Raw genomic sequence first — 18,677 nt, forward strand, 5'->3', positions numbered from 1 at the left:
TCAAACCCTAGTTATCCTTCTTAATACACAAGAATAAATTCTCATAAGAAGTTTCCTAGACAAAATAAAATAACTCTAAAAACAAAAATCGATCACAAGCTAAATTAAAGTTCACGTTCGGAAGCTTCGCGGGTTTCAAGATTTTAGAGCTTGTGAATGACAGCTTCAACCGCTTCTTCGGAGACGGTATTCTCAATCAGAAGATCCTTAACATGTGTCTTCGTGAGAGCAAGGTCAGAATTAACCTTTTTCAACTCAGTTCGTAACACATCAAGATCCTTTATGGTGTCAACAAGCTGCAGCTTTGCTTCCTCAAAATGTCAAATGAAATCAGAAAACCACTTCAGCAGAAATCTCTTCATGTAACGTCCCCACTTCGAATTCTAGGTCGGCCTCCCTAAAACTCAAAATGTGGCATACTAATGGATCACTTTACACACTCAAACCGTCATACCAACAAATGGAGATCGGGCTATTGTACGGAACACATTGACAATAATCCATAAATAAATGAATTTATTTAATAAAACTGATAAAGTTTTACGGTCTCATAAACTCTTTAAAACAAAACTTATCCTCGACTCGAAGGTCGGTCTCCCAAATAAATGCTAAAAAATATTTAAAGGAAATGAAAGTCTGGTCTTAAAAGAAAATAATAAAATAGCTAATTAAACACCTTAAGAAAATGACGGAATTTCTTTTCGAATTGGTAATGCAATCAACTAGCTAGGTCGCTCCACAATCACCGTTTCCTGAAAAAATAGTAAGTTGGGTCAGACCCCAACTAAAAGTAGAATCCCACACCCTTATATCCTTCATAGACGATAACAAATCCGATGCAGTTTATAAAAATAATGAAAACAACTCATAGGAGGATGATGTTTCAAGTCTTGTAGTAGTGACGACAACTGCTAGAGTCAAAAATGAATTAAGTGGGAAAAATTACTCAAAAGTGGTATAAAACAGGTTGTTTACCTAAACAAAACTCCAAAAAATTATCTACCCCTCGTCTGCTTACTAGTTAACGACTACCCCTCTCTTGTATACGTACACTAACCGAAAACATTCAGAAACAGCCCTTGAATGGTCCATTTAATTCTCCTACCGTGCGCTAGAGAAATTAAATGTTGTCGATCCCAATACAAGATAATAGATCCATATCTTTAGGCGACCCCTCAGTCATCACCTATATCCATGGGAGTCGAGCCAACTACGGGCGACAATCATCACAAATGAAAATTAACTACACATACTACGTCTGCTTCAAACTGAAATCATACACACACACAGGACCTGAACTAATGGCAGGAAAAGAATGGGAAATTAACAACAAAAAGTGGCACACACCTAGTTGTATTAACTGCATAAGCCTTCACCTAATAGGAAAAATCAACAGCAAAACGGTTGTGTTGCACTCATCTTCACCAAGTAACCTAAACTCCATATACTATCTCGTTATAGCAGTAGTCCAACAATCCATTTCCTACAGCAATTATATACCCTACTGTTCTTGTAAAAAGTCTTATCAACTGCCTTAATTTTCTTTCCCACTAAATGGTCTAATATTAGACGGACCATTAAAATAGCCAAAAGATACACCTAAGTTTAGGCTCATGATCAAGTACAACTCTCGATCCAAAAAAAACGTGTCTAATCCTAACACCCATCATGAAATCATAATGATCCATTGGATCCTAAATATCCCTTTCCAGAAACAAGACTCCATCTAACCAAACAAGGACTTCACATGGAGGATCATTTGTATGCACCCACGTATGGTCATCTAGTTAGTTCATATTTAATTACGAAAGATGAAAACTTCCAATATAAAAGAACTAAAACAAGTCTTTTTAACCCATCTGTACAACAAACAGTAAATGAAAATCCAATTGTAGCATCTCTTTATTGTTGTACTAATTGACGGAAACTCTCCAAATCCTTCGTGTTAGGAAAACTGCTCAGATTTATCAACCAACCAGGAAAACTGCTCAGATTTATCAACCAACCAGGAAAACTGCTCAGATTTATCAACCAACCATAACGAGTATAAGGATTAGAGAATCTACCTGATTTCGCAGCAATAATAACCCTCCAAACAGTAACAACACCTTTCGATCGTCTTCCTTCTTCTACTTCCTCCACGGCATCTAGGTTTCAAAGGTTTAAGTGCGGCTGTTTTCTCTTCTTTTCTTTTGTGAGAAATAAAAACCCTAGTCTCCTAAAATATTCTCTTAATCAATTTACCAAAACGGTCGATTTTTTTTCTTTCATAAAACCCGCAATACCATTACTGTTGGCGGAAATAAATATGGAAACCCAAAACGGAGGCTATTACTAAACAATATGCATTTTTGGGATAAGGGGTTTTACAATCTTCCTCCCTAAAAGAAAAGGATTACGTCCTCGGAATCAATCTTCATTTACCAATTTAAGTTTCACAAAGTGCCTTACTTTGGTCCAATTAGTCAGCTAATCGTGGGTCAGCTTACTAAATGTTCGCATCGGCATTCCCCAATTTCTATAACTAGCTTAGCAATAAAAATGCAACCCCTAAGTCATTGCATTTTTCCCATGCAGAGCAACACATATGCGACCCCTAGGTCATCGCAATAATAACTTAGGAAATTCGAGCCAACCACAAGTAATGCACAAAACAATCAACACTTATCATCAAAACAAACATAAGCAAAACATAAAATACGTTGGTTGTGAAAAGAAAATACCTCCATCTCGACAACATGTTCACCACCACCACGAGGTAACATAGCATTTATTCTGGGTTGATCTCGCCCTAGTGGTACTTCACGACCTTTCTCATTATTCGCAACTCCGGGCTTGTTTTTAATTGGGAAGTCGGGAGATTTATGTCCATGTTTTCCGCATTTGTAACACTACCCTCTAAAAATATAAGGTTTCTCTTCTTCCATGATTCTTAGTGGTTGAGGTGCTTGAGTTGCTACACCATGATTACTGATCTTCTCATCTTCTCATGGCTTCTTTCAACTATTTCTTCCGTCTTCATTAGGTCTCTCATTTCTCTTAAGTTCTACTTTCTTTTTTCTAGCCTCTTGGATTCCTAAGCAATGTTCCCTAGCACAGTTCACCACTTTGGGATAAGTGTTAAAACTTGGGTTCCCAATGATGTGTCGAGCAATCCCATTATGCAATCCACGCAAAAACCTTTCGATCTTGTCTGCTTCAGTAGGAATAAGATGAGCAGCAAATATCGACAAACGATCAAATTCGCACTCGTATTCGACCACTAATTGATTTTCCTTCTGCTCTATCTCTTCAAACATGTTTAATCATAGCTTGACGCTCAGTCGGGGGAAAATAGTGTGCAAGGAACATATCTTTGAATCTTGTCCAAGTAACCTCCATGGCATCAACTGTCCTACTCATTGACTCCCACCATGTTGCTGCATTCCCCTCCAATAAGAAAGCGGACATCCTCTGCTTATAAGCACCGGAACAATCAAACTGAGCTAGTATCCTATCCACTTTGGTGCACGACTGATGTGCTTCAGTTGCACCTCCCTTTCCTATGAATGAAGGGGGTTTCATCTTTAGAAAATCTTGGTAGTACTGAACCCAAGATTTCGTATTTCTTTCTAAATTACGAGCCCATTCATTGTTGGGGGTTCCCTAGTTTCCATACCTCCACGTGGACCAAGCCTCTGATATAATGTCGTTGTGACTGCATCATTCAGCATTGCCCGGAGATTCTCTAGTGTTAAAGGCATTTGGCCCACCCTCCCCGATACGAACAGATCGAGTGTCACTTGTGGACCTAGTCCTAATAAATCGAGAACCACCTGTGGACCTAGTCCTGCAAGATCGATAGCTACCTGTGGACCTAGACTTATCTTTACTACCAGATCTACTACCAACAGTGCGTAAGTTACTTTCTTCCACAGAATCCTCAACAAAATCCTCACTCCGTCGGCCACAACCTCTACCATGACCGTGTCCTCCAATATTCCGTCTACCACGACCATCCATCCTCTAAGAATGAAAAGAGAAAAACAAGAAACTATCAACACGAATTCACATAATGAAAACAATAAAAGTGCTCCTAAAACTCATGCCTAACGTGATCAAACAAAGCCCTACACCTGCTCCCAAGGATTTATGTTACCAGGGCTCTGATACCACTTTGTAACATCCCCACTTCGAATTCTAGGTCGGCCGCTCTAAAACTCAAAGTGTGGCATACTAATGGATCACTTTACACACTCAAACCGTCATACCAACAAATGGAGATCGGGCTATTATATGAAGCACATTGACAATAATCCATAAATAAAGGAATTTATTTATTTAATAAAATTGATAAAAGTTGTACGGTCTCATAAACTCTTTAAAACAAAACTTATCCTCGACTCGAAGGTCGGTCTCCCAAATAAATGCTAAAAAATATTTAAAGGAAATGAAAGTCTGGTCTTAAAAGAAAATAATAAAATAGCTAATTAAACACCTTAAGAAAATGACGGAATTTCTTTTCAAATCGGTAATGCAATCAACTAGCTAGGTCGCTCCACAATCACCGTTTCTTGAAAAAATAGTAAGTTGGGTCAGACTCCAACTAAAAGTAGACTCTCACACCCTTCATAGACGATAACAAATCCGATGCAGTTTATAAAAATAATGAAAACAACTCACAGGAGGATGATGTTTCAAGTCTTGTAGTAGTGACGACAACTGCTAGAGTCAAAAATGAATTAAGTGGGAAAAATTACTCAGAAATGGTATAAAACAGGTTGTTTACCGAAACAAAACTCCAAAAAATTATCTACCCCCTCGTCTTCTTACTAGTTAACGACTAGCCCTCTCTTGTGTACGTACACTAACCGAAAACATTCAGAAACAGCCCTTGAATAGTCCATTTAATTCTCCCACCGTGCGCTAGAGAAATTAAATGTTATCGATCCCAATACAAGATAATTGATCCATATCTTTAGGCGACTCCTCAGTCATCACCTATATCCATGGGAGTCGAGCCAACTACGGGCGACAATCATCACAAATGAAAATTAACTACACATACTACGTCTGCTTCAAACTGAAATCATACACCACACAGGACCTGAACTAATGGCAGGAAAAGAATGGGAAATCAACAACAAAAAGTGGCACACACCTAGTTGTATTAACTTCATAAGCCTTCACCTAATAGGAAAAATCAACAGCAAAACGGTTGTGTTGTACTCATCTTCACCAAGTAACCTAAACTCCATATACTATCTCGTATATAGCAGTAGTCCAACAATCCATTTCCTACAGCAATTATATACCCTACTGTTCTTGTAAAAAGTCTTATCACTGCCTTAATTTTCTTTCCCACTAAATGGTCTAATATTAGACGGACCATAAAAATAGCCAAAAGATACACCTAAGTTTAGGCTCATGAGTCATGATCAAGTACAGCTCTCGATCCAAAAAAAAAAACGTTTCTAATCCTAACACCCATCATGAAATCATAATGATCCATTGGATCCTAAATATCCCTTGCCAGAAACAAGACTCTATCTAACCAAACAAGGACTTCACATGGAGGATCATTTGTATGCACCCACGTATGATCATCTAGTTAGTTCATATTTAATTAAGAAAGATGAAAACTTCCAATATAAAAGAACTAAAACAAGTCTTTTTAACCCATCTGTACAACAAACAGTAAATGAAAATCCAATTGTAGCATCTCTCTATTGTTGTACTAATTGATGGAAACTCTCTAAATCCTTCGTGTTAGGAAAACTGCTCAGATTTATCAACCAACCATAACGAGTATAAGGATAGAGAATCTACCTGATTTCGCAGCAATTGTAACCCTCCAAACAGTAACAACACCTTTCGATCGTCTTCCTTCTTCTACTTCCTCCACGGCATCTAGGTTTCAAAGGTTTAAGTGCGGCTGTTTTCTCTTCTTTTCTTTTGTGAGAAATAAAAACCCTAGTCTCTTAAAATATTCTCTTAATCAATTTACCAAAACAGTCGAGATTTTTTCTTTCATAAAACCCGCAATACCATTATTGTTGGCGGAAATAAATATGGAAACTCAAAACGGAGGCTATTACTAAACAATATGCATTTTTGGGATAAGGGGCTTTACACTGAGGATGTATCAGGTGATTGAGAAGAGAGATCGTCAACTTCTACAAGAGTTCTTTTCTTCATCCCTTTGGATTCGAAACCAATACCTTTATCAAGAAAACTTCTTGTGAAATCGCAGGTGCGAGAAGGTGAAGACATTCTTGACAGAAAATAAAATATTTTAGAGTACGCGTACGTGACTCAATAGGTTTGATATTTAAATGGTTCCTTAGTGATGGTAAACGTTAGGGTTTCTAAAGATAGTTCGTGACAAGTAAATGGGTACCCGTACGAACACAATCCGAACCCAAAAACACAAAAACTACTGAAAGAGCCAAACCAAAAACAAAACAAAACAAAAAGTTTGCAAATCAAAAAATTGCTAAGTGAATATTTTCACAAATCTTAGCTCAATAAATTTTATATTCTGTCAAGAGTAAAATTTAGAGCATAAGAGAAGCATTTTAACCCATTAAAAATTCATGGGAAAGAAATAAGGCTAATTCAAAAGACAATCACAAGAACAAGACTCAACAAAGATTAAAAAAAATACTTGTGCAAAAATGTCTACAACCGATAATCCAGCTAAGAACGACAAGAAAATAGCTCGACTATACAGAAAACATTTTGCCATAAAGTATTCATGATCACATCTCACTCAACCAGGATTTTTGTGAGTGAGGTTTCAACCTTGTGACTAATTAGCACAAGTATGAGCACTGTGCTCATTAAGTGAACATTGTTCACAGTTAAACCTCTTTTTCCTTATTTTTGGAGGAGAAACCTTTTGATGTGAAATGTTATCATAAAACACACTATCATCAAAATAAGACGCATAGTACGGATTCTTACCTGAAGGGTTTCGATTAGAGGAATTTGACAGCCTGTCTATGAACTCTTTGTATCCTTCAATTATCAAATTTAGGTTGTCTTTCACATCTCCATTTTTGCTTCCTTCTTCTGATACCTTATTCACATCAAGAACAACAACATCTCCATTTTTTACCGAAGAAGTTCCTCCTTGAAGCCTTCTTGGATGATTTGTGATAAGATTAATATTACCAGTATGAATATTTGATGAACAAATTATACTGACTTTCCTGGAAGGATTCACATGGAAAGTGTTAAAACCGATTAGTTTAGACATACGAATGTCAGTTACACCTTTGAGAATTAAATATAAGGTGTGTTGAAGTCGAACAATAGAATTGTAATTCAACCTAGATTTACTCATTTGTTCAACATGTCCTTTTGAATCACAAAAGAGACACACTTTCTGATCACCTGAGTGATTAAAGTGAACATACTTAACACCATCGTTGGGAGATTTCTTCCTTCCATGTGATGTGGAAATTCCTTGATTAGATGAAGATACAGGAACATCTTTTCCAACAGGAAGGGATTTCAATTTAGCTTCTGGGACTGAATTTTTTACAGTTGAATCAGAAGCAATTAGTATAGTGGACTCTTCGGAACATCCTCGAATAGAGATTTTACTCAAAATATGTTCAATTTTCAAGGCATCCCTGTTGAGTTTCTCCTCGAGTAAGGTTCGTGAGGAGAAGACTTCGGCGTTTTCCTCGCTAAGAGCCTTTAATTTAGAGTCACGATCTTTTACTATACTGATAAGTGCATTGAAGTTGTGTTTCAACCGATTGATTCTATCAGCCTAGTTTCTAACAAGATTTAGAATCATTTCACTTTCTTTCGCTGCTTCCCTTTCTTCAACAGAGTCAGACTCGTTCGAAAAGTAATCGGGGTAACACTTATCAGTGCAATCCTGTTTCGTTGGAACACAATGTTCTTCTAAATTCGAGATAGACGAATCTTCTCTTTAATTGATTTCATGGAAACAGAACTTTTATTTATGATAATGCGTTTATCTGAGATAGCACTACTGTCCACAGAGTCAGATCGATACAAACACAGACTTATGAGGTCTTAAACGTGTTTGCCTGCTCTGATACCAATTGAAAAAGCGGGGGTCTAACAACCACAACCAATATTTCTCTTAGCAATATGTATGGACTAACTCCAATATACTTTCAAGAGAATCAACGACAGTCAGACTCAATCTTAAGAAAAGTATATCAAAGAGTTATATCTCTATTTCTCAATTCAATCTGCAATCAAAAAAATAGAAATTTGCGAGTCCGATTGAATATGAGAAATAACATGGACGGTATCAAAAACCAATATCCAAGTGTCAATCAATTTAATCAACAACCAAAGGTTGGATTCACAATTGATTGAACTTGCGCACAACTTGTGATATTTCAATTATATAGAAAATATAATGCGGAAAAGAAAATAACACAAACACCAGAAATTTTGTTAACGAGGAAACCGCAAAACTAGAAAAACCCCGGGACCTAGTCCGGATTTGAACACCACACTGTATTAAGCCGCTACAGACACTAGCCTATTATAAGATAGCTTCGGACTGTAGTTGAGCCCTAACCAATCTCACGTTGATTAAGGTACAGTCGTGTTCCTTATACCTATGAATCCCAGCAGGACTCTACGCACTTGATTCCCTTAGATGATCTCACCCACAACTAAGAGTTGCTACGACCCAAAGTCGAAGAATCGATAAACCAATCTGTCTCACACAGAAAAGTCTATTGAATAGATAAATCTGTTTCCCACATATATACTTAGAATTTTTGTTCCGTCTTTTGATAAATCAAGGTGAACATGAACCAATTGATACACCGTACTTATATTCCCGAAGACCAGCCTAGTAATATCAATCACCTCGCAACAATCTTAATTGTATGGTAGCGAAACAAGATATTGTGGAATCACAAACTATGGGACGAAGATGTTTGTGAATCTTATCTTGCCTATCAGAGATTAAATCTCGAGCAGATCTGAAAGAAGATAGTACTCAATACGATAGAAAACAGCAAGATCATAACACGCAACTACAAAGAAAATAGTTGGGTCTGGCTTCAGAATCCCAATGAAGTCTTTAATTCGTTAACCTATAATGGTTTTATAAAAACCTAGGTTAAAGGAGAATTGACTCTAGTTGTAACTAGTATCACACATGAGGTATGGGGATTAGGTTTCCCAGTTGCTAGAGTTCTCACTTATATAGTCTTCAAATCAGGGTTTGCAATCAATGTTACCTTGGTAACAAAGCATTCAATATTCATCGTTAGATGAAAACCTAATTAGACTCAAGCTAATATCTTTCAAACGTTAGATCGAACTTAGCTTGTTACACGCAAATGAAAAGTGACTTCATTTATATATGGGTAACCGTGCCTAAACGTGTGCACCTTGTTGGCTCAACAATAGTTAACCGAAGTTAGCCATATGATCACTTTCATATCAACCTTGTTCATCTTAACACAACTAGTTCAAATGACTCAAATGAAACTAGTTCTAGAGTTGTTCAATTGTTTATATTTTCATAGAAGTATACAGGACACAACTGAAACAAAATCGATTTTTGATTCAATCGAATCAATTTATGAACATTATAGCCACAGTTTGCAAAATATTGGATTCCTTATTATATAAATGTATTAGTTCATGAACAAACCAATTTTAGAACATAACCTACTCAAGTATGCAAACGGGTACGCATACCTAAGTGGCCGGACTTAGTTTGGGTTCGCCAGTATGAGAACGGGTACGCATACCTTCCAAACTCAGTTGAATTTCCGGACATGAACTTACGCCAGTACGAATACAGGTATGCATACTAAGTTCCCGTACTTTCATTAAACCAACCAGTATGTATACGGGTCTACATATTATGGTTCCCGGACTTGGAATATCTTGCAACATTTAGCATACAAGTACGCATATGGTGTTATATCCAATCATGGTTAATTGTTCTAAACTCCCATTTCAATCATTGTAACATCCTCGGAAGACGACAATAGCTATCTCACACAAACTATTAGCTTCAAAGCAATCTTCAAGTGATCATCAAATGATTGTCTCACACAAATCATGTAAGATGTTACCAGGTGATTTTCACATGGTCATGTTTTGACTTTCATCAAGAATATAAGATGAAATTGGTTAAAGCGAAAGCTTACGAACACATATTTCGAGAAATATGTAAGCGAGTTAAACTCAGGTCGAAATATCAAATGTGTATAATCGAAGTCTATATAGCTATACGACTTTTGTCTCAAATAGGATATAGAGTAGATAGACTTTTGAGTGATAGATGAGTTCAAGTCTCCACATACCTTTTGTTGATGAAGTTCCACAAGCTCCCCTTAGTAGTTCTTCGTCTTCAATCGATGAACGTCGTGAAGTTTAAAGCTCAACTACACTTTCTATCCTAATCCGAGACTTTGCTATAAGTAGACTAAATATCAATACTTATAGTTTTGGCAACTAAACTTGACAAACAAGCTTGAGATAGCAACGCTTGCGAGTTCGACCGAGCAGTGCTCTAACAATACCCTTTTTCCTAAATTTATCCATTTTCTTCATTTCTTGAGGAGTGAGCCTTGCGGCCATTGAATATCCTTCAAGATGTTCCGGACGAGGGTGGTTATGATGACCTTCCATAGCATCCTTAGATAGAACCCATCCCTTCTCTTTTTTTTGCACTTCTTAAATACTAGCTTGAACGGATATTTAATTTTCTTTGAGCACGTTGTGTTCTTCCTCGTCGTCTTTCCTTTATACACATAAACGTTCCTCTTGTGACTAACATCGGGATATCCACTTCTCTCCCAAACCATTTCAAAACGAGTTTTGCTTTCTTTTCCATTCAAAACTAATGCGCACATGTCTTTCTTGGCATGTTCTCTAGCCCAATTATTCACATCAATAGGTAAGTCAAATACCAACTCATTAACATAGTGTTGGGATGTATCTTCGAACAAGATATCAACCGGAGAAGGTTGATCATCCATTGGTATAGGTTGGCATTCAATCTACAAGAAATGGAACAACATCAATTGCAATCACAAATAAGTTCGGCAAGAAGATAATTTTATCGGAATAACCGAACACAGAGTTCGGTTGGTAAAGCAATTTTGCGAACCAACCGAAATTAACGTTTTGCTTAAAAATAATTTGGTACGTGAAGTTCGGCTGGGAACTTGGTTGGGTTAAAGTTTTTGAACCAACTGAACTTCTTACACTTGGTATAATCTTATTTTTTTACGTAACGTTCGGTTAGATAATTGGTTGTGTTGAAGTTTGCGAACCAAACGAACTTCCAGACCCTAAAGTTCGGCAACATTGCGGGCAAACCGAACATAACTCTGTAAATCCTATAAAAAAATCGGCAACATTTCTGTTCACCGAACCACCAAAAACCTCCATTAAAAGAAACTTTGGCTACCTGCATCTTTGGAAAAAGTAACCGAAGCTACACTTCCAGGAGTGTTCGGCTACCTGTTCTTCACATATGGTAACCGAACTACCTAAACCTAGCAGAAATCTACTTTAAAAATTTACATTTTTAGGAATATTTGGACCAATTCAACCAACATTATCTAAGTTTGAAGCATACTTGGGTACCCAAATATTCTTCCTCCGGTTGCGGTTGGTAATTTCCATCATTTTCATCTTGAGTGAGTTTGGGGAAGAATACATCCACCATCTAAGGAATAACTCATATCCGGATCGTTGTGAAGATTAACGAATACTCTAGGAGAGGAAGGAGATGAAGATTCAGATGAGCTATCATCACTTGAATACTCAAGCTTAGTGAACTAAAAAAATATATATATTCCATGTTTTTCTTCTTCTTCTTTTTCTCTAACTTTACTCTCTCAATAATTCTACTTCTTTTTAGAAAACCTCATCTATTAATTTAATCTCACTAATTATCTTTAACTTAATCATTTTACTAAACTATTAACACTAACTAATCATTACCCAAAATTAATCAGGAGGGTAATTTTGATATTAATATAAATATCTGGATAAGGGGTAACCTAGATTTACTTCTAATGTCTTACCCAAAATAAAACCATGGTCCCAAAAAAATGGCTGGTCCCCAAAAAATTGCAACCCAAAAAATAAGCCCAAATGGCTACGGGCTACCCAACAGACGAAAGTCATATCCAAATCCAATGAGGCAATGACTACCCAACAGCTTAAATAAAGCTTACTTGTTTAGTTGTTTTGTTTGCCTCGCCTTGGTTTTGACTCTGGATGGAGGGGAGGGGAGGGATTCTATTCAGTTGGTGGTCATGACTTTGTGTTTATGTAGTTTTTATTTTTTGTTATTAATTCAGCTATTATTCTTGATTTTCTCTTACTAGTTATCTCGAAAACTAGAATTTTCATATGGAGTCTACAACGTGAAAGATAGGAAGAACAGTTTGTTTAATCTGGCAAAATGCCATTTTTAGTTTTTATTTTGTTGAAGTTCTCGGTTGATTTGTATTATTGTTAATTTCTTCGTAGGGTTCATCGTAAACTAAATGTATTACATACGGAATCTAGAACGTGAAATACACGAAGAACATTTTTTCTTTAATCTGGCAAAATGCATGAAGAACTCAAGACGTTGTGTGGGTGAACTAATTTAAATATACTCGATCTCATCTCGTAAATGATTTAAATATTTAAAGGGGGAGATGCAGATGATATTTTGAGTTACAAAAATGATGTGTACCACCTAATAAGTGAGCACCCATGCACGATGCACCCAACATTAGGCATAAATGATACACGAATGATAAGACCCACTTTCATTTAGGTTCTTGTAAATAGACTCGTGGCTAGCTGTCTTATTTGCCTCCGTCGTTCTTATTGCTTCTTCATTCCCCACGGCATCATCTCTGATATGTGGCTAGTTGTCTGGGGTAAAACGAGAAGATTAAAAGCTTGATTTCATGTTTTCCAGATCTCTCACAAGTCACATCGGCTCTTGTCTTTCTAATGCCTCGCCAGGGACAATATATATTTTACCCTCATAATTCCAAAAACTAACTGCTGGAAAATTTTCAAAAGAGAAGTTTAAGAACAATAAACCATATCCAGCTGTTTATCAGTGAGAACTCCGCTAGAATATTCTATATAATATCCCTCAATTCTTCACGATGTTGAACCCTACCTTTTAGATTTTTTTGTTATCTCATATTCACCGCGTGCATAGTTTGAGTTGAATGCCTTTGATTGTGATATTTATATCTTACATGTATCTAGTCCACCATAATTAGTGGTGTGTGGTAACATTTTTTTCAGAAAGATTCTAGACTATTCGGGCCCTCAATCACCCACGTAAAAATACGACCTTCCTAGGCTCAGACCATTAGAAGTAGATAAAAAAAAATCTCCTCCACCACAGAATCTGATAGGGGTAGAATTTTAAGGTATTAGTGGAGCCTGCTTAATTTTGTTGGATGGTTAGACTTCATTGGTTCACAATTACACTATGAAATTTAGTCTACCATTAGCTTTTTTTTCCGTAAAAATACTGTGAAAGTTGTCGAGACTAGAACCGTTTTATGGGTTGGTCGGGGTGCGATCATAACAGCTACGAACACCAATGTATGCATCACAAGATTCCCAACCGAGAGCTCCTCGATCCCTCCGTCATTGCCGACACATGGCCGTCGCTGCTTAAGCAGCGGCTACCAGGCAACTTACGCTGGAGGAATATGTCAACATTAAGGGACAAAGACAAGACTACCTCCAGATCTTAACTTTTCGACAAAAAAAGAAAGTTGACCTAAAGACCTTGCAAAATGAATGCTCAATCAAGTATGAGATATTATCAATGGATAACAGAAAATCTAGAAGACATTCATAGGATGAAGTTTTTAAGTGCTGAGTTCCCACTTCAATTTTATTCCCGTCGAAAATGACTTATCACACACCACTAATAGAGTGGAAAAATAGAAGGTTAGGCCGCCTTCATTTCAAAATTTTCAGCAGTTGGTGAAGAACCCCCATCTCAATCAATCATTGCCGGGTCAACTCAAACAAAATTCAAAAATAAAAACACTTTATTCAAATCCTAAAATTAAAATTTTAAGTTAAAAGAGAAAAAGATTACACCCACCTGCTTGCAAAATTAAACAAAAACAAAACAAAATACTCCAAAGCTTCCGGTAAATAAGCTTTAGAGAGCCAAAGAGTATATAAATAATGACATGACGATGCAAAATAACTTAAAAGAAAACTAAGAAGAGGATTAAAGTCACTCTCTTCACTGTCTCTAAGCTTTGTCACTCTCTTTCACTGTCTCTAAGCTTTTGCAGCGGCAACTTCAGCTTTTGGGTTAAGTTCATCCCAAGCTTCAATCCATGTAACCATGGCTTCAGCCAGCTTGGTGAAGTAAGGGTCTATCTTTCCAAGCTTCTCTTGTACCTGTTTTGAAAGTTCAATGTAGCATGCTTGAACGGTGGTGCATTCTTTTGGCATGACTATTTGTTGGAAGAATGGGATGATCTCTTCTTGCCAGTAGATACCCTTGTATTCCTTCTTCAAGTTAACAAAGGGGTTACTGGCCTTGCTGTGCCAGATGTATGGAAGCCCCGTCTTGACTCCCCATCCCATGTGATCACAAATCACCTAAAAGAGAAGAGCAAATAGCAGAATAAATATCAGATTGAACACTTAACCATTCCCTTCCCTAAAATATTTTCCGCAGGCCCCTTTACATCCAATTGCCCAATTTTTAGTTGGTACTACTATCAGTTGTTCAAAGAAATAAAGAGCAAGTCAGTCACAAACTAAGAAGCAAATTTGCCATGAGATTATAACATCTCATAAGACATTCAAACTACAGGATCAAGAAAACCATGGGGAGATATCCATAAACCATAAGACAAAGTACATCTGGTAAAATCATACAAAATTACCTTAATGCACCATCCAGCCCACATATCGTCGTATCGCCCAATTGGCTGGCCATCACCCATGAGACCAAAGTACATGGCAGGTCCAATCAGCTCACGGTCGAATCCCAAGTTCATCCCGCACATAGGGAACAGGGTACCCTTGGGGATGGTCAAAACTGCATCTACATACCTGGAAAGCAAACAGATGTTAGACCATACCAAAACAAAAACAAAAACAAGCCCAAACATTACTCTTTGTTGTCCATGTTTACGAATCAATTACCGTGAGTTTCTCTCACGGGGCTTAACAAGTTGAGTTGGGGCATCGTAGTCAGGAATATTGAGCCATAAACCATGGGAAACAGCAGTAGGGACACCCTCACGAAGACTGAAAGGGTATCCACGGACAAAGTCTGCACCTTCCCTGTATGGGTCGTATAGGGTGTTGAAAAAGAATGGAGTTGATGGGGAGAGAAGGTTCTTAATGTGCTGCTCAAGAGCATTGATATCTTTGCCTGATGGATCCTTGGCAACCTGTGAAATAATTACAAAATTTCCAAAGCTTAGCAAGGAGAATTACTGCAAACTATGTGATACATTGTAAGACAAAATTGAGAACATAAGAAAAAAGGATATTAGGAATTCATAGCAGCTATTATCAAAGCATAATGTTCACATTCATTACAATACTTTTAACATTGAAACTCACAAAGAATTAACCAAAGAGGAGTATTTAGCACAGCAATGCAGAAATTGATTCACTAAAACCCAAAACCTTGGATTTGTTGTGACAAAGCAATGAAATGTAAAAATTGCAATACATGGCGATCAACTAGCGATCCAACTTCAATTTAGTTTCAATATAATGAACATGTCAACTACTATCGATCTGATGCAGATCCAGCTTCCAAAACAACTACATTGTACGACATAAAAATAAGATCTAGAAACATGGATCAGATCAGCCAGATCCTAAACAAGCTCAAATTCTCAGGTCAACTGAACCTACTAAAACCTTGGAAGAGGAAACAAAACCCACGGTCGGTCCACAAAACCAGATCCAGAATAAAACTTAATAAAAAAAAAATTCAAAACATTTGCTGTATTTAATAATCATGAAACCTACGAATCTGCGTTAGAATACACATACATACAGACAAAAATAACATAAAAAGGGGAAACAGAAAAAAAAAAAACACCGACAAAAACAGAGATCTAAGATCTCAAAATTCAACAGCCAAAATCCTTAGATTTACAAACTAAAGGAAAAATAACACAAAACAAGCAAATAAATGAGGAATTTAAACTTACAAAGCAATCATCATCGATGGTGTAGATATACTTCTTCTTAGACACCATATATCCAAAGCATCTACAGGCTGAATCCTTGAATGAGATACAAGAAGCCTTTGGACCCAAAATCCTGTTAATATCATTCCTGTTGTAAAGTTCATAATCAAAACCTTCAGGAACATGAATTTTTTTTGTAGGATCACCATCTTGAACAATGATCAAATGATATTGTTCAAAAAAGGGTCTCCACATCTCGAGAAAATCAAGGTTTCTAATGGTTGGGATAACAATATCGAGTTCATCTTTCAAAAGAGGAGTGGGTTTCACAGAGACAGATGAAGGCCCCGACATCGTTGAAAGAACAGAAAAACCAGATGAACAAGAAGAGGAAGATGAAAGACAGGGGCCGGACTTCTCAACAAGGAGAAGAGTTTGAAAATAAATAGATCTGTTTTTTTTGTTGAAGGAGATTGACGCGTGTGAGGAGGGATCGGTTCACGTGGGAACTTCTACGTGGCTAGGTTGTGTTTGTCTGTATAACGACTTATTCAAACTTCAAAGGTCTCCAGAGTTTAGGTGTTCCACGTAAATTCCGAATCTTTTCATATAAACCGTCCACGTGTCTTCTTAAGTCCTCATATGGATGGATTTCCACCAAAGTTTGAAAAGTTTCAAACTTAAATTGGTATTCAGGGGTAAATACAATTAAGATTTCAAATAAGAAGGTCCTATACTCCTGTTGTCTTTAAGAGAAAAAGGTTTTATTTTTAATTTCTCAAAAAGAAAAAGAAGAAAAGAAGTTATTTTCACCCACAGATGGTAACCCGCGATCATCGTTGTAATTAAAAATAAAAGGTACTCTATGAGATTCCCGTTAATTAATGTTTATATCATCGTTGTACAAATTCTCACATTTCCGAGAAATATTGAATTTTTTTTGTTTTTTTTAAGAAAATAATAATATATTAGAGTGAGTTTAGTCCAATTGATCTACTCAATTGTCTATTTGGTCCTTTTTTATAAATATAAATTATAGTTTGGTCCTAGAAATAATGATTTGGTCCCGGGTGGACAATACCCACACGGAATGACGTTATGGATGATGTAATTGTCAAATGATAGTGGTAGAAATACCCTTTTAATTGGGACCATATATATACTCATTATTAAGAGAGAAGAAAATAATTTTCAGATTTATTTTCTCTCACCTCTATTTTTGAAGATCTACTTTTTTTTTTCTTCTTCTTTTTTTTTTCTGCTGCTACTGTTGAAGATTAAAGATGAAGATTTATTTTTAAAGATTGATTTGATTTGATTATGGAGACCGATTTGATTTTTTATTACAAAGATTTTGATTTTGAGTACGAAAATCTTGATTTGATTATAAAAATCGAAGATGAACTCATGTTGAAGATGATGAAGACGATGATGATGAAGATGATGACGAAGAAGATGAAGATTTGTGTGTTTTTTCTTCGTTTTTGTTGCTGCTGTTGTTGAAGATGAATGCCGACGATGATTTTGATGAAGTTCATTGTTGCTGCTGTTGTTGAAGATGACGAAGAATTTATTTCTGTTGCTGTTGAAGACGACGAAGAAGATGAAGAAGATGATGATGCAGTCATTTCAGAAATGAACTTCGTTTTTTTAGGTTTTTATACGAAGTTCATTTATGGAATGAATTCTGTTTTTTTAGGTTTTTATATGAAGTTTATTTCTGGAATAAACTCTGTTTTTTTTTTTTTAGGTTTTATATGAAGTTCATTTCTGGAATGAACTCTGTTTTTTTAGGTTTTTATATGGAGTTCATTTCAGAAATGAACTCTGTTTTTTTTTTTAGGTTTTTATATGGAGTTCATTTCAGAAATGAACTCTGTTTTTTTAGGTTTTTATACGAAGTTCATTTCTGGAATGAATTCTGTTTTTTTTTAGTTTTTTATATGGAGTTCATTTCTTGAATGAACTCTGTTTTTTTTTTTAGGTTTTTATATGGAGTTCATTTCTGGAATGAACTCTGTTTTTTTAGGTTTTTATATGGAGTTCATTTCTGGAATGAACTCTGTTTTTATAGGTTTTTATATGGAATTCATTTCTGGAATGAACTCTGATTTATATGTTTTCTTAAAAAATAAGTAGAAATTAACATGAGTTCATTTTGACGAATGAACTGTTACAAGAAAATAAGTAAAAATTAACACGGAAGGGTAATTTTGTCTATTTTATATTTTTAAATTATTATGGACCAGACAGTAAAGGCATTTTCCCAAAGGACTAAACAGACATGGGCCCACCTAAAAAAGGATCAAACGATATTTTTCCCGTATTTTTTCACCGACAAGATGATTTTAATCACTTGGATAAAAGAGTAACAGTTGTTTTCTCTTGGAAAAAATTTCTCATATTGCCCATATAATGTAGACCATTTACTTGTTCCCATATGTATCGTATTGCCCATTAATTTTTTATATATTCTGCACCAATTTATTTAAGTGTGATAATATATATCAA

General features: G+C 36.2%; 1 protein-coding gene and 1 long non-coding RNA gene across 2 annotated transcripts; both read right to left on the bottom strand.

Moving 5' to 3' along the window:
* Positions 1 to 496: 496 nt before the first annotated feature.
* Positions 497 to 6,002, bottom strand: LOC113302871. The gene is made up of 3 exons (XR_003337152.1): positions 5,809 to 6,002; positions 2,724 to 4,005; positions 497 to 752 (listed from the first exon to the last, which is right to left on the bottom strand). It is a non-coding gene; the product is annotated as an uncharacterized LOC113302871 (long non-coding RNA).
* Positions 6,003 to 14,139: 8,137 nt separating this feature from the next.
* LOC113302872 (probable UDP-arabinopyranose mutase 2) lies at positions 14,140 to 16,596 on the bottom strand. The gene is made up of 4 exons (XM_026551832.1): positions 16,188 to 16,596; positions 15,160 to 15,410; positions 14,898 to 15,066; positions 14,140 to 14,607 (listed from the first exon to the last, which is right to left on the bottom strand). The coding sequence occupies exons 1-4, from the start codon at positions 16,518 to 16,520 to the stop codon at positions 14,281 to 14,283; spliced, it is 1,080 nt and encodes a 359-aa protein (XP_026407617.1). The 5' UTR covers positions 16,521 to 16,596; the 3' UTR covers positions 14,140 to 14,280.
* Between the last annotated feature and the right edge of the window lie 2,081 nt (positions 16,597 to 18,677).

The sequence above is a fragment of the Papaver somniferum genome, chromosome 8 (genome assembly GCF_003573695.1).
Source record: "Papaver somniferum cultivar HN1 chromosome 8, ASM357369v1, whole genome shotgun sequence".
Lineage (NCBI taxonomy): Eukaryota > Viridiplantae > Streptophyta > Magnoliopsida > Ranunculales > Papaveraceae > Papaver > Papaver somniferum.

Coding starts and splice junctions, on each gene's coding strand:
- LOC113302872 (XM_026551832.1), bottom strand. CDS start 16,520: ATGTCGGGGCCTTCATCTGTCTCTGTGAAACCCACTCCTCTTTTGAAA. Junction 15,411..16,187: donor CCATCGATGATGATTGCTTT/GTAAGTTTAAAT, acceptor ATTATTTCACAG/GTTGCCAAGGATCCATCAGG. Junction 14,608..14,897: donor GGGCTGGATGGTGCATTAAG/GTAATTTTGTAT, acceptor CTTCTCTTTTAG/GTGATTTGTGATCACATGGG.